At 49.4% G+C, this 16,755-nt stretch overlaps 1 protein-coding gene across 1 annotated transcript; it reads right to left on the bottom strand.

Annotated features, from left to right (window-relative positions):
• Positions 1-1,586: 1,586 nt before the first annotated feature.
• On the bottom strand, positions 1,587-15,892 carry Pard6b (par-6 family cell polarity regulator beta). Its single transcript, XM_050120161.1, is given in 2 exon segments — positions 1,587-4,346; positions 15,655-15,892. Coding segments are annotated over 2 exon segments (1,062 nt in total). The 3' UTR covers positions 1,587-3,522.
• Between the last annotated feature and the right edge of the window lie 863 nt (positions 15,893-16,755).

Below are 16,755 nucleotides of genomic sequence, written 5' to 3'. Positions count from 1 at the left end.
TTTATGTCTTCTCAATTGCTTTCCATATTATTTTTCTTTTCTTTCTTTTTTTTTAAAAAAAGATTTATTTATTATAGATACAATGTTCTGCCTGCATGTCTTCCTGCCAGAAGAGGGCTCCAGATCTCATTACAGATAGTTGTGAGCCACCATGTGGTTGCTAGAAACTGAACTCAGGACCTCTGAAAGAGCAGTTAGTGCTCTTAACTGCTGAGCCATCTCTCCAACCCCCTTTATTTTTCTATAGACATTTATTTTTTTTTAAGAATTTGAGCTGGGGGAGGCTGGAGAGATGGCTCAGTGGTTAAGAGCACTGACTGCTCTTCCAGAGGACTGGGGTTCAATTCCCAGCACCCACATGGCAGCTCACAACTGTCTGAAAATCCAGTTGCAGGGGATCTGACACCTTCACACCAATGCACATAAAATAAAGTTAAATAATAAAAATATTTTTAAAAAAAGAAAAAAAAAAGAATTTGAGCTGGGTATGATAGTGCACACCTTTAATCCCAGTGCTCGGATGGTAGAGGCAGATGGATCTCTGTGATTTCAAGGCCAGCCTGGTCTACATAGTGAGTTCCTGTGCAGCCTACATGGAGAAGCTGAAAAAATAACAACAACAAAAATCTGTGTGCATGAGCATGCATGACAGTGCACAGATGCAGTCAGAGGACAGCCTGAGGGAGCTGGCTTTGTCCTTTCATGTGGGCCCTGGGGACTGATATCAGACTGTTAAGATGTGACAGCAAGCTCCACTACTCACAGAACCATCTTGCTGGCCTCCAGCTTATTTTTGTGAGACAAGATCTCTCACTGTATCAGGAACTGATTCCACCAGAGCAGCAGGTCAACCGGGTCCAGGCAGGGCTATACAACCACACCTGGCTCTTTTGTGGGTGCTGGGGATCTGAACTCAATCCCTCGCGCTTGTAGGATGAGCTCCTTCACGAGAGAACCCTTGCCTTGGCACCCCATTTACTCTTTGGTACCAGGGACTGAACCTACAAATTCATGCATGTTAGGCTAGCTCTCTGCTACCGACGTCTCAGCCCTGTTCACTTTTGAGAACAGGTGTAAGTTGTCTAGGTTGGCTTTGAATTTGCCATCCTGCCTCAGCCTACCCCAGGAGCTGGAAGGACAGGTCTGTGCTGCTAGGTCTGGCTGGCAACCATCAGTTAACATAACGGTGGACATCTCCCGGGCGGACTGTCTACATCACATCATTTTCTTAAAGACAGGGTCTTTCTGTGCAGCCCTGGCTGGCCTGAACCTGTGCCTACCTGCTTCTGCCTCCAGAGTGCTGGGTTTAGGGCATGTGCTACCATGCCTGGCGCTTGTGGAGGTCAGGAGAGGGTGTCAGCCCCTGGAACTATTGGGAGAGACCTGTAGAAATACAAAAACAACACAGAGGCTTGGTGTGTAGCTCAGGGTGGAGATGTGGTAACTGAGTGACCATGTGCTCAGTCGGGGGCACTGGAAAGGGAAGTCAGTGAATCAGCTGTGACTCAGTCTCCCTCCTATGGACCTAATGGATGCCTGATAAATATTCTAGAAGTTCTCTGTTGATACAACTGCAAACAAGAAAGTAGCCTTTACACAAGTCCGTCTTTATTTGTAAAAAATAATATGTAACTAAAGCTAACTTGATTTTTAAAATCAAAGTTCATTTAGTGATAATGTACATTTTATAATAAAATTGTAGTAAAATACTGACATTTGATAGTTTAAACAAAGTATCATTCATGTAAAAATCATGTTATAGCATGTAAAATTTAATTAGAAAATTCATGGTTCACAACAGCACGGCATCTTGTTGACACAGCTGAGGGCAGAACAGAATTCACAGTGAGGCTCGACGTTCGCAACAACAGAACCACATGCCAAGCCGCTAAGCTTCGTAAGGTGCATTGAGAACCGAGCCAGCGGGATGGGACCCCCCACAACCAAGGCTCGTTGGCCTCACAGGACGTCTCTGGGTCACTTATTTCAGTAAGACCTTGGTGCAAACTCTACTGTCCTCCAAATTAAAAGAAGCGTCAGCAGCTTTGATCGCCATTTTCAGACAGAAGATAAATCTGTGTTTTACAGTTAAAATCTGTACAAAAGTCAAGCCCTGAAGTGTTTTCCCCAAGAGAAAGTTCTAATGTTAAAACTCTGTTTAAAAAAAAAAAAAAAAGATAGAGAGAGAGAAGAGAGAGGTAGTATGTGGAAGTATTTGGACTTACAACGTTGAGCCCATGTGCTACTTAGCTCATGAATACAACTGAGCCTTCCAAACCTAATGTTACCTTCTGCCCGAGAGCCACACTGTGCGAACTCACTCACTCACGGTGTCAGAGCTGGACACAGCCAGCAACTGGTGCTGTGTGAGAGGAAGAACTCGGTGAATGCAACAAAGTCACAGGGTTGCCACGCCCAGCCTCAGCTAGGTGCCTGCAAAGAATGCGGTCAGTATTGAGTCCAGCTCCCTTCACTGGGTGAGACTTCAACTCCGCGGCTCTCACCACAGAGAAAGAGCGTCCTTCAGTCGGAGTCTTCGCTGTTGTAGTAAGAACACAACTGGGAGGCGTGCATACATGCCCCGCCAGACGGTTAGGTAATAAATAACTGTCAGCTTCGGGGATCCACACATGTGGATCACGGTGCCTGTGCATGCCACTGAGGGCCTCAGGCGAGGGAGGACAACTGCTGTCCCCTTCTCCTGAATGGATGCACAGAAGAGAATAAATAACTCAGACAATTAACACCCCTTCGGGTGGTGAACGTGACACAGGCTTCCCGAAGTGCCGGCAGCGCCCTAGAATCCCCAGGAAGAAAAACTCCATCTTTTGTATAAAAAGTGCACGCTTGTCCTGTGTGTTAAGTCTTTTAAACTTGGGGTCCTTTTATCCAACATGATCCACACTGCCTGGTACACTGGAAGAGTGTGGAGCACACTAACCACACACACACACACGCACACACGAGAACAATCTCCAATGGACTGGGGTTCCACTGGGGGTCAAGAGGTTAAAGGGCAGTCAGGAGGACTGAGGCACCCTGCAATTCTGAAGCTACAGGGTGGAGACAACAACAGGGGGTACTCCAGGGCAGGGTGGTGGGAAGCACCCCTAAACATGGCCAGCTAAAGTCTTAGGAAAACAGAATGAAAACTGCACTTGAAAAAAATGTCACAACCAACAGAGGAACATTTTTAAGGGTCAGAATACATCAAGGTTGGGAATCCAAGAACTGAGGTTCCCAGTGGACCAAGCAGACATCAGACATCACAGAGGACAAACGATCGGCTCTGCAGGGCAGGTGGAGACAGCACTGCAGCAGGGCTGCAGGCGGAAGCAGCATCCAGTGTTGCAGAGAGCAGCACCACCCCTGCAGCCAGGCCTCTGACCTGCACCATCAGTCCGCCAGCAGCCGCCCATCCCAGCCACGCTTTAGGCTTGCCCACGGAACACCGAGGCCCGGAGGTCCACAGCGCCAGTCTCGTGCCACAGCTGTAGCACTTGAAAAACACGCGTGGCAGGTTCACAATGTTATGATCGTGCCGTCTTCCTCTAAGAGTCTCTGGTTCGGAGCACGGGGTTCAAACTCTGTGTCCAGGCTGCTGGGCACAGGCACTGGGTCCTGTGTCGGGGAGAACCCGTTCTGCCCTGACTCAAAGCTGAGCTCGATCTGGGTCAGGGACTCCAGGCTCTGGGCATCAGGGGCGGCCTTGGGGATCTGCTGTGGCTCGCCACTGTCTTCAATGATGATGTCGTCCTCATCGCTGTCCTGGTCCTCTGGCTCAAAGCTGGCTTCCGCCTGCTGCGGGTAGCCCAGGAGGCTGTTGTCGGTAGACTGGCTGGAGCTGCCAGAAGTCCGACTGTTCCTCACCACGTTGTTCCTCTGGTTGGCTGGCCGCACAGTGATGATGAGGTTGCGGCTGTTGGCTATCATCATGTCGGTCACCTGGTCCAGGCTCTTCCCGGACACCTCTATACCGTTTACTTCTAAAACTTCATCATTGACAGCGAGCAGTCCTGTGCTCTGGGCCAGACCCCCGGGGACGAGCCTGGATATGAAGATCCCGGGGACTTTCTCTAAGCCATGCGGTGTCACGCGGACACTGGAACCGTCACGGATGTAGAAACCCAGGGGCTTCTCCGTGCCATACTTGTACAGCCGGACCCTCCGGTGGGTCTCCGGGAGGATGTCCACATCTATGATGGATGACACCGGCCGGAAGTCCTGGGGCATGCTGATGACGATGTGGGGCTTCTTCCTATGGTTGTCAGGACGTAGCACGTTGCTCAGCACGTTCTTCTTCCGGATCAGGGTGTCCGTACCAAAGGCACTGTAGTCAGCTTCTTCTGCTCGGAGAAAGCAAACACAAGACAGTTACGGAACCGCTGGAACACAGCTGCCCACAGTGGGCCTGGCAAAGGATGGCACCAGCCAACATACATGCTCAGACAAGGAATGCAATGGTGCCTGTCATGCCATAAAGAGAACACTAGAGGGCCCCCCTCAGACACAGCTCAAAGGCACTAACTACTGGACTGGCCAGTGAAATTCTGATACAGCCAGGCATGGCCCACACATCTAAGTTCAAGGCCAGCCTGGGTTACAGAGTGAAATCCTGTCTCAAAATCTAAAAATCAAAACAACACAGTAAACTGCAGTAGATCTGCAGGCTCACAGACTTCCCTCCTGGTTTTTTCAGGTAGTGTCTGCGTTGCTAGGCAGGCTTCAGTTGCCCAGGCAGCGGAGACACTTAACTATGGGTGTAGGTATGTCACTACTCCAAGCTACAACTTCATTCCCCGCGACCCCCTAAAGTGTTTTGCCTTGTACTCAAGGCAATCCTCCTGCCTCAACCTCCTAAAAACTGGATTACAGGATATGCCACAATGTTCAACTCTGTCTCTTTTTTGGGTTTTCAAGACAGGCTTTCTCTGTATAACAGCTCTGGCTGTCCTGAAATTTGCTTTGTAGTCCAGGCTGGCATCAAACTCACAGAGATCCGTCTGCGTCTCCTTCCTGAGTGCTGGGATTAAACGTGCACGTGCCATCACCACCTGGTTTCATTTTTTTAGACTTTTAAAATTTTTTTATGTACATTGAGGTTTTGCCTGCAAGTATGTCTGTGTGAAGATGCCAGATCCCCTGGAACTGGAGTTATAGTTTTGCACTGCCACGTGGGTGCTGGAACCGAATCTGGGTCCTTTGGAAGAGTAGCCAGTGCTCTTAACCACTGAGCCATCACTCCAGCCCCCTAAACTCATTTTCAAAAATCACCTTGGGCTCGCAAGAGGACTCAGTGGTAAAAGTGTTTGCTGCCAAGTCTGAAGACCTGAGTCTGGTTCCCAGGACCCACATGGCAGAAAAAGGATCAACTCTTAAGTTCTTCTCTGAGCTCAACATACACTGTTGGCACTAGCGTGCACGCACGCGCACACACACACACACACACACACACACACACACACACACACACACACGTAATCTTAAACCAGACGTAGTGGCTCGCACCTGCAATCCTAGCCCCGGCGCAGCAGGGGCAGGAAGATGAGGAGTTCAGGGGCAATCTCAGCTACATAGTGAGTTCAACAGCAGCCTGGGCTACATGAAACCTTCTCAAAACATATTATTTTATTTTAATTGAAAAATATTTATATATCTATGGAAAATTTGCCTGCATCTATGTATGTATGCCACATATGTATCTAGTGCCCCCAGAGATCAGAAGAGGGCATTGGATCCCCTAGAAGAATAGACAGATCTTAATGGCTAAGTTATTTCTCCAGCCCAAATAAAAATCACTTGTGCCAGGCATGCCTTTAATCCCAGCACTTACTCAGGAGGCAGAGACAGGGGATCTCTGTGAGTTCAAGGCCAACCTGGTCTACAGAACAAGTTCCAGGACAGCCTGGGCCACACAAAGAAACCCTGTCTTGAAAACAAACAAAAAACCAACTTGAGATATGGTTTCACTCTGCGGCCTAGGCTGGCCTGGTACTCACTACATACAACAAACTGGAGCCATCCTCCCGCCTCTGCTGTGCCAGGGTTATAGCGCTGTCCCAACATGTCCACTTCCAGCAGCCCCTTTAGATTATGTTCTCTTTCGTTTGTTTAAAACACGTCCACTCTGTCTAGTTATTACATCCCAAACAAGGACAAGGCAACGGGCATGCAGTTCAAGGGAATCAAGAGAGCAAGATGGCTAGGGTGTGGCAGGCAGGAAGGGCACTCGCCTCAAACTGGTGAGGCCCTGGGTTCAATTTTGGCACCAGCGCCTGGAAGGGTGGGAGGGAAGGGACCTAACCCACGCATCAACACTCACAGCTTAATTAAGGGAAGCAAGAAGGCAGCAAATACTTAGAACACTTGTCTCTTGGCAAACAAAACTCCCTTCTGCCCCATGGGCTCTCGCTCTGTCACCTCCTGCTGCAGCAGAAGCAGAAGTGTGACCCCAGTGCTATGACAGACTGGGGTGGTGGGTGGTAAAGACTACATCCCCTCCCCCACGATGGAAAGCCATATTTTTTTCAGGTAAAACTCTGGGTTTTGTTTGTTTTGTTTTTGCTGGTGAGATGGCCCAGAGGTTAGGGTGCTTGCTGCTAAGCCTGATGATCTGAGTTTGAGCCCCGCTGCCCATAAAGTAGAGAGCGCCAACTCCCGCAGCTGTCCTCTGACCTCCACATGCGCACTGCGGCACACGTGCTAGATAAACAGAAAGAAGAAATGCTGATGCCTATTAAGTAACAACAAAAACATGTGCCGCCTAATTGTGCACCTGCAGCTGAGTTAATTCCTCACGCCAGCCAGTCTGTCACATGCTAGAGACACTGAGCCTAGACACCGCTGTCACCAGGTGACAGAAACACCGGGACTGAAGGGCAACAAGGAAAAGGAAATGAGCAGCAGGAGGGCTGAAGGCCACGGCAGGGCTGGGTTTGGTGCTTGCGCGCAGGCCTAGACTCCAGAGGCTTGAGAGGCTCAGAGGGAACACGGAGCCCAGGCTGCGCTGCGCCAGGGACCTTATCTCAAAGAACAAAGCAAAATCTAAACCAACCAACCAAGCAATAGTCCAAGTCAAAACTAACTGGGAAAATGGTCAATTAACAAAGTATACTTCAGTCACAGGAGTACAGGATGTGGAGGCAGAATCAGGAACCCAAGTCCATCGTCCTCAGTTTCCCAGTGAGGACACCCTGGGCCACATGGCACTTTGTCTCAAAAAGCCCAAACCTCTAATGTGCTCCTTTATCCCCCAAAATACCCAGCTGAGATCCATGTTCCCTGGAGGCTAGAGCTAGCCAGGGCCCTGTGCAATGGCTGCCTCCTCACAGGGCCTGCCCCACGGCCAGGAACACCCCATCATGATCTTCAGCTCCCAGTCCAGGGGATTAGGAGTACAGAATAATCGGAGACGAGGTGAACCCAGGTTTCTTGACTGGACAGGTGACTTCCAGGTTCCTACCATGCGGGTCAGGTATGGGCACCTCAGAGGGTGGGAGTGTCTGGCTCCTCTTCTCAGGTGTGTGACCAGGACCAGGGACACCATGTCTTGGCATCCCCCACCCATAGCCTCTCACAAGGAGTCTGTGCTGTGCCCTTTGGCAGAAATGTGCTTTATAGTTTGGTCTGAGAAATGAATCCATTGAAACAGGAGTTTTTGGCAAAATCTCGCGAAAAGTCGTGAGGATTACTCGTATACTAAACTGTTTACTTCAGAACAACCAATAGCAGACGCCTGCATAACATGTTGAGGGAAATTCCAGACCACAGCAATGAGAAAGCTACGGAGCTGCCTGCATGCCTGCTCATGGGAAACCCTACTGAGAAAACCCAAATCTGCATAATTTGGCAGGGCCTAAGACTCCCTCTGAATGCTCGCTCTAAATTCTCAGAAGCACGGTGCCCGCACAAAGGCGCCTCTGTTCTCCCACCCAGCTAATCCGTTTCCAGCCACTGGGAAAGAAACAGCTGGCCTCAGGCCAGGTGCAGAGTGTGAGCATAAAGTGTAAAGGTGACCGTCCAGGAGGGCCCAGCTGGAGGCCAAGGTCACTCCCAGAGGCCCTGGGAGTCCCACAGACACACCCCATGGAGAACTCAGTCCCTCAGCCAACAACCTCTGCTCACTGCCCTAGACAAGGACCCACCCAGAAGCTTCTGAAGGGCCAAATGGGATATCTTTCTCACTCCGGCTCCCAGCTTTACCACAGTGAGCCCTGCAGGGCCTCTCTCTGAGCCAAGACTTCTGGGAGCTGGTTCCCTCATCTGAGCTCACTGAGGGCCCAGACTCATACACTCTGAGTTGGGGTGAGCCAGGGCCCATTGTGATGGTGGCAACAGAAGAAATGGCCACAGAAAACAGAAAGCAAAGCTAGCAAACAAAAGCCTGAGCACGGCACCAAGCATTCCTGGATAGGAAAGACACCATACGGTCCTCAGAAGGCTGGAGAACTCACCCCATTGGAAGGTCAGGGGAAGACAGAGCAGTTGGGCCTGGTGGCATAGCTACTTGGAGGCTGAGACAGGAGGATTGGCTCCAGGCCAGGCTGGAGACCTTAGGGAGGGAGACCTTGTGTCAAAATAAAACAAAGGGCTCGGCAGGGCTGGGCACTGGGGAGGGCAGGAAGAGGATCAGGAACACTGCAAGGTCAAGGCTAGCCCCCCCCCCCCAACAACAGCAGAAAAGAAGGGCGGGCTGAGGTTAGCACAGAGCCCACACATCAATGGTGGGACACTGATCTAGCAGGCACGAGGACCTGTGGTCAATCCCTAGGAATAAGAAAAGGAAAGAGTGCCAGGTGTGATGACATTCACATCACTGGGAGCTGAGGCCCAGGGAATGGGGGACAGATAGGACAGCCACAAGGAACTGTGAGCCCAAGACCAATCTGGGCTACACAGCAGACCTTGTCTGGTTCTACAAGGCATGTATGTAAAGGAATAAGTAGATACATTTCAAGGAAACTTTATAGAAAGAAACGTCAGGCCTCTGCTTGCCAATCCCATCTAAACCACAATGAAATGAAGATCCTGGGCAGCTCTGGGGCTGGCGGAGCAAGGCAGGATTCTCTGTGGGACTGAGGTGTCTCCTGAGAAGAGGAGGAGCAGGTAACTGGGTAGGAGGGGGAAGATGCAGGTGGATCTCTGTGAGTTCGAGTCCAGCCTGGTCTTACAAAGGGAGTTCCAGGACAGGCTCCAAAGCTACAGAGAAACCCTGTCTCGAAAAGCCAAAAGAAAAAAAAAAGGAGGGAGAAGACGGTTCCAGATGCAGAGAGGGCGTGTATGTTGGGGGAGGTGTGAAGAAGTCTGAAACATTGGGAAGGAAGGGGGACAAACTGGAGGTTCAGAGCTCCTGGTAAGGGCTTTGGGCTGTTTGATTGTTTGTTTGTTTTTGCAAAGCTCCCTGCAGCGGGCTGGAGAACATAGGGCTCAGTAGGCTCTGAGAATGGTGACCAGTTTGAGGCAGAAACAGCAGGGATGGGAGCACTTAGAAATAAATCAGAGCGTGCGCTGAGCTTAGTGACTGAGAACAGGTTTTCTCTGAGGTGGGATCAAGGCTTCTGGAAGGAGCAACTGACATCATTTTGTAAACTGTGGCTCTACAGTTTTCATAGTAAAAACTATGCAAGTATCTATTTTTGTATTTCTTCTTTATGTATTTAGTTTTTTTCTGAGATAGGGTTTCTCTGGGACCTGTCCTGGAACTCACTCTGCAGACCAGGCTGGGCTCAAACTCAGAGATCCGCCTGTCTCTGCCTCCCGAGTTCTGGGATTAAAGGGTGTGTGCCACTACTGCCTGGCATATTTTTGTTTTTATTGAGGCAGGGTCTTATTGCTATGGAGCCTCGGCTGGCCCTGAACTGACTTCCTACCAGGATTGCAGGCTGTGTTCCTACTCCTGCCTCTTGTGAAAATAACTACTGTGAGGAAAAGAAAGAAAAAAAAAAAAGAAAGAAAGAAAGAAAGAAAGAAAGAAAGAAAGAAAAGAAAAGAAAGAAATGAACTACTGTGTGTCCCTTGGTTGTATTAAAATCAAACCCTGGCTCATGAAAATGTAACCTTAAAACAAAGTCATGTCCAGTGCTAGGTCAAGGTCTAAGAACTGGTTTTCTGCCAGTTACAGGTGTGTGAACCACATGTAGAGCAGGAAGCCCTGCCAGCCCTGCTCAAAAACGCAGGACACAGCACGTTTGTCACACACAGAACACCAGCACAGCAAGAAGGCAGGGCACAGAAACGATTAGATTGGGGAGAGGGCCTGTGCTCTAACATGTCTTGGGATCCAGACTGAGCAGGTCTGTTTGGAAAGCTCTAGAAACACATCACCCGGACTCTGTTCCAACACTACAGGAATGACCTGGTAGATTTATGTTGTTGTGAGACAGAGGCTCACTATGTAGCCCTGGATGTCCCAGAACTCATCCTGTAGATCAGGCTGGCCTAGCACTCGCAGATCTGCCTGTGTGCCTCTTCCTCCTGAGTGTTAGAATTATAGGCGTGTGTGCCACAATAACTAATGCATTCATTTATTGCATGTGACTGAGTATGTGTGCCTGTTTGTGTGCCTGGGCGTGCTTGTGGAGGTCAAGGGACAACTTGGGGAATGCAGGTCTCTCCTTCCACCACGTGGGTTCCAGGAATCAGACTCTGGCTGTCAGGCTTGTGGCAAATACCTTTCCCCAGTGAGCAACGTTGCTAGCCAGCAGGGAAACACTGGTGCTGGTGGTCAAGTCCCCATGCCGCTGGCCCGACATGGGCAGTTTTTAAGGCAGCCCAGCACTTCTAGCCTGTCTAGTGCAGCCATGTGGTCACCAGCGCAGGAGAGTGCTCGTTGCACAGTCTCACCCTCGCCCAGACACAGCAGGACAAACTCCAGCTGCAGGAGCTCTCTTTGTGAAAATAACTTTCAGATATCAGGTTTTTGTTTTGCTTTACTTGGGCTTCCCTGAAGACAATCAGAGAAACAGAGTGTGGGATTTTTCCCTAGCAGAAACTTGTCTTTCTGAAGTATGGGACACGACTGTCTAGGCACCAGCTGTGAGTGTATACACTTAAGCACCGGCTTTCTCCCCAAAGAAACTCCATTCAGTAGCTTATCAGGAGATTCTCAAAGATCACACACTCTTTAAACTTTAAATAGCTTTGGTTAAGTTTCTGGAAAAAAATCACAGGGGAAGAGGGCACAGTCCAGGGTGGTCAGCCTAGTGCTTGCACATGGACGCCTTAGTTTTGAGACCTAGAACCACCATGAAACAGAAAGGAAACAACAGCTAAGAAAACAGACCAAGGCCTCACTTTAATCCCAGCACACAGGAGGCAGAGGGAGACAGGTCTGTGAATTCAAGACCAGCCTGGCTGACGTACCAAGGTAGCAAGTTCCAGGCCAGCCAGTCTTGAAAGGAAAACCAAACAAACCAGAACACAGACTGCTGCGATTCTGCAGTAAGATGCAAGCAGCCTTAACCCAGGCTCTCCGCTGGCTCCACACAGAGTCAGTGCCTGCTTGAGCCTCTGTTCCTTCTGTTTAAAAATCGTTCAATCTGATTCAGAATCAAGTCTCTGCCTTGTTTGCTGGGACCTGGTGGTCAGCAGCACATGAACAAACCAGGTATGCCTAGATCTGCAAGGAAAACTGACCAGGGAGGTCCCGAGAGACCCCCCCAGCAAAGCCAAAGGCAGAAAGCTGGGAGCTCCCAGTCTACATGACAGAATGAGGCCCTGAGGTGGGCTGACTATGAACTTGCCGGTTCTCATGCAGGACAGTCAGGCTGTGCTTGTTCACCCAGGACTCCTGGCTGCAGTGGGTGCCATCACACGATGCTTCAAGCAATAGTTGATGGGTCAACCTCTTTCCAATTGTCACTAAAGTCATAGTGTATTCAAGACACGTGTGTGTGTGAGTGTGTGTGTGCACACGCACCACGGAGCTCACGTGGAGGCCAGAGGACAACTCTTAGGAGCTGCTGACGGTCTTCCACCATGTTGGGCGCTGGGGATAAGACTGAGGTCATCAGTCTTGGTGGTAAGCACCTTAACCCACTGGGCCATCTCACTGGCTGGCTCACTATGCACTTGAGGCTGACCTGGAACTTAGCCCAAGGGTACCCACCAACTAGCTTTCAATCCTCCTGTCTCTACCTCCTGAGTACTGCGATTACAAGGGTCAGCAACCATGCCTGACTTAAATCGAATATATAATACATATATTTACATTACACTTTTATTTGTGTTGTGTGTGCACACAGCCACAGCACATATGAGGAGGAAAGAGAGCAAACTTCAGAAGTGAGTTCTCTCCTTCCACCATGTGTATCCTGGAGACAGAAAAACCCAGGCTGTCGGGCTTGGTGGCCAAGAGTCCTTATCCTCCCAGCCATCTTACTGGCCCCAAGCCTTAATTTTTTTTTTTTTTTTTTTTCTGAGACAGGTTTCTTTGTGTAGCTTTAGAGCCTGTCCTGGAACTCGCTCTGTAGACCAGGCTGGCCTTGGACTCACAGAAATCCACCTGCCTCTGCCTCCCAAGCGCTGGGAGGAAAGGCATGCACCGCCACCACCTGGCCCTAAATCTTATTTTTAAAACTAAAAATCCGTCAGGAGTGGTGGTAAAAATTCTTAATCTCAGCACCTGGAGGCAGAGGCAGGTGAAGCTCTGTGAGTTCGAGGCCAGCCTGGTCTACAGGGTGAGTTCCAGGACAGTCAAGACTGCACAGAGAAGCACAAAAACACCAAAAAATCCCAAAATAAACACAACAAAAAACCACAATAAAATTATTTAAAATTTTATATTTAGTTTTGTTTGTGTATTTGTATGTGTGTGTGTGTGTTGGGGAAGTATCTTGTGAATAATGGCGCACAAGTGGAGGTCAAAGGGCTTGGTTCTCTCTTTCTACCCTGTGGGTCTCAGATATTGAACTTAGGACATCACACTTGGTGGCAATCATCTTTCCCGTCTGAGGTACCTTGCTGGTCCCCTGCATCAAACTCCCAGGGTTATTAATTTTACTGGATATTCTACTTTTATTACATAGAAAACCTTTATCCACATATAAACAAACTTCTAAACCTTAATGCCCACGAAGCTGGCTATGGTGGTACACGCCTGTAACTCAGTACTAGAAGGCTGGAGTGGGCCTAAGCCACTGTTGGACATCTTGGGCTACAGCGCAATGAGTCTCAAAACAAAAAGCCAATGAAAACAAAGACAAAACCCAATGAACAGATGTAAAATAATGAAATGAAATTCCACTGACCACACTGGCAGGCAGACTGAGGCTCAACAAAAGGGGACCCTAACAACACGCTGTAAGGGATGTAGTTTAAAAAGCTATCTTCAGACAACACCTTGGCTCACATGTAATCCCTGACCTTGAGAAACTGAGGCAGGGGAACCGATGGGAGCTTAGGACCAGCCTGGGTTACTGAGTAAGACCCTCAGGGAGAGGGGACACAATTCAACTGGAAAGGGTGTTTGCTGCCGAGTCTGTCTTTCTCTCTGTCTCTTTGTGTCGGATTCCCAGAACCAACAAGGTGTTGTCCTTGATCTCCACAAAGGGTGCTGTGGCGTGTACATCCCTCTCCCCTCACAAAACAAATAAATGTAAAAAAGTAGATACTTACATATATATATATATATAACTGCTAATAAGAGGGTTATTATTAGCTTCACATGATGAGTCCCATCAAGTGTCTTGCCCTCCCCTCTGCCTGTCCATGTGACGTTCCCTAGGTCTGGCTTCAAGCTACTGCCTTGCTCACTCACTAGTCTAGCTGCTCTTACAGCTTTTACGTTGTTTTGTCCTCTTGAAACAGGGTCTTTTTTTTTTCTTCCAGCTCCTGGTTTTTAATGAAACAGGGTCTTGTTATGGAGCCCAGACTAGCCTCAAACTTAGTACTCTGCCTGCCTTGGACTCTTGTGCTGAGATTACAGGCATGAGCCCGCCCGTGCGTACAGCCTTCACATTTCTGGCATACAGATCCCTAGACCCCCCCTCAACCCTAGACTGTCATTTCTCATCTGCATGGTGAGATAATTTGTTAAGCCTAGAACCAAACTCCTTATTTCCCTGGCAAGCTCACCTCTCTGCTGGACTGTGATGACTGGTTATCGGGATCAAAACCACAGCTGTGTTCTGCTGTGCCTCTCGCTGTCGGCCAGTTTCCCGCCTCACCTCTCTGCCACCTGCTCCTGGCTCTCCACACACTGATTCTTGCGAGCAGACACCAGGACCTCTCACAGTCAGTCTCTGCCCACAGCTTGCCTGCGTGGAGCTTGCCATCCACCTATGGGCACTTGGGAGCATTAACCCTAACTCCCTCAGGACAGACTGCAGCCCCTCAGCAGATGCGGCCGACAGACTTCAGCTTCTCCAAACCCAGAAACGCAAAGTAACCAGGTCGTGGGCATGTCATACCCCTGGGAGCAATCTAACACTCACCACCCTCCCTTTCCAGCTGCGTTCTGGGTTGGCCTGAGACCTGTGAGGTCTTTATCCTACACCACTCAAAGCTCCGAAGTGGGCTTTTCTAATCTTTCCTTTACCAGAGAGAAAGGAGCAAGTGGTGGCCAACAAGACAGGTTGTCCATCCCTCCCATCTGTGGCCTCACTGTGTCTCTGTCTCCTTGTCTAACACACAGGGCAGGGCCAGTCTAAAGGAGTTTTAGGACTCAAGGCACTTTTTGAGAGACCATATTTACGGCCCCCATAGCCATCATTCCCTTCTCATTTCCCAGTTAGTTTTACATTTACACTATTATTGTAAATGGAAGATTCTGCTGGGTGCCACCCTTCCCTCAATTTGTCCGTGTAGTGACGCTAAGGCAGTACAGCCGCTCCATAAAGGATGGGGACTAGAGTAGTCTGCTGCACTGTCTAGGAGATAGTGAATAAAGCCTTGGAGGTGGGTGAGCCTCTGCTGCCAAATTTATTCTTCCCCATCAATCCCACAGTGAAATGAAGACTTACTATACACCTAATTTGACATACCCCCTGTACTCCTCAAGACAGGGTTTCTCTGTGTAGCTTTAGATGCCCTAGAAGAACTCAGGCTGGTCTCAAACTCAGAGATCCTTCTGACTCTGGCTCCCAAAGTGCTGCTGGGATCAGAGGCATTTGCCTCCACCCCACAGCTCCTAATTTGACTCTTAAAAAAATCTATGAGGAGGCTGGAGAGATGATTCAGTGGTTAAGAGCACAGGCTTGTTCTTTCAGAAGTCACGGGTTCAAGTCCCAGAACCCCCCCAGCAGCCTCACATCTGCCAGTAACCCCAGTTCCTGACATGTCTGGCTTCTAACCTGTACACATGCATACAGAACCATGCACACACACGCACTAACACACACAATTTAAAAATAAAAATAAACATAATTTTAAAAACGCTAACAGGGAAGGGCAGCGGCAAGACTGTATAGCAGCAGGTCAAAACACTACCTGCTGCCAAGCCTGTGGAAACACTGACTTCCGCAAGCTGTCCTCTGACCTCCGCAGGAGTCAGTCAGTCTCTCTCTCGGGAGTTAATGGTTAAAAGCACAGACTTTCTTCTGTACATTCAGAGAAGGCTTGGACATTAAATAAGCCAGCAGTATCACCATGTGTTAGCCCCTTGCAAGGTGCAGACCCACTAGGTCAGAGGCAAAGCCTCCATACGAGGGTACTCACCCTTCTTCTGTATAAAAATCCTGAGCAGTGGGTTGGCGGTGGAAACGGCCTTGTGGTAGTTGTCATCATTGTTTATGGGCAGCAGGTCCCCGTGGATGTCCGCGTAGCCCACTAGCACGTCAACATTGGGGATCTTGTGCACATGCTGCAGCAACCCATAAAACTCCTCAAATTTCCCAGGTTTGGATCTTTCCAGCGAAAACCGACGAAACTCGGCTCCAAACTACAAATGTAACATCAGAAAGCAGGAAGTTAGCAGCCATGGTGGTGCATGCCTTTAGTTCCACTTGGGAGGCAGAGACAGGAGGATCTCTGTGAATGTCAGGCCACAGAAAGCCATGCTGTGAACCTCACTGCAGGAGCTGAGGGAAGAAAGGCACAGGCTGCGGTGCCCCTGCCTGCAGCTGCTGCCTCACTCTGTGCCCAGGTCTCTAACTGTGCCTGAAGCCCAGACCAGGGCACTGGAGGCATTCACAGACCTAACTTCCTACCACTGCAGAGCACCCCATAAGAGGAATTATCTTTTCACAGGCTGACAGAGTGAGGTCTGAGCGGGGGGGGGGGGGGGAGGACTTTGAGCTTCGTGGCATGAAACAAATGACGTCATCATGTAAGAAACAGGTCTAAATACAGAAAAGAAGCATCCTCCGAGTTAGTGTACGAACAAAAGAGCTTATTAACAAACACATTGGCTTTAAAATCCTGCCCCATCTGGCTAAGAAGCACAGCTGTCCCGTCCATCCATCTGTCCAGCTGTCTGTCTGTCCCTGTGCTAGGCTCAGTGTTGGGCTGCAGGGACCAGGAGGCCAGTCTGCTTCAAAAGCTCAGCAATTAGTGGGTGAGGAGAATAATCGCCTCAGGGAGGCTGGAGATCACAGGACAGGCAGGAAGCACCCTCTGTCATCCTATTTACCTTCCAGGTTCCCTAAGGCCACACATTAAAGTATCTCCTAAATCCCTGTGGGACTGGTGTGGTGTGCTCTCAAATGGGAAGCCCAAGAAAGGCTCTTCAGGCTTCTTCAAAAAGTGTCCCATCACACAATTTTAACCCTCTCTTTAGGAGTCACTGGGTATAGAGCATATTAAATGTCTAGTTAAATG

The sequence above is a fragment of the Alexandromys fortis genome, unplaced genomic scaffold (assembly GCF_014885135.2).
Source record: "Alexandromys fortis isolate MF-2015 unplaced genomic scaffold, M_Fortis_MF-2015_v1.1 scaffold_141, whole genome shotgun sequence".
Classification (NCBI taxonomy): domain Eukaryota; kingdom Metazoa; phylum Chordata; class Mammalia; order Rodentia; family Cricetidae; genus Alexandromys; species Alexandromys fortis.
Note: the sequence above shows the minus strand (reverse complement) of the source record. Positions and strands in the feature narration are given on the sequence as shown.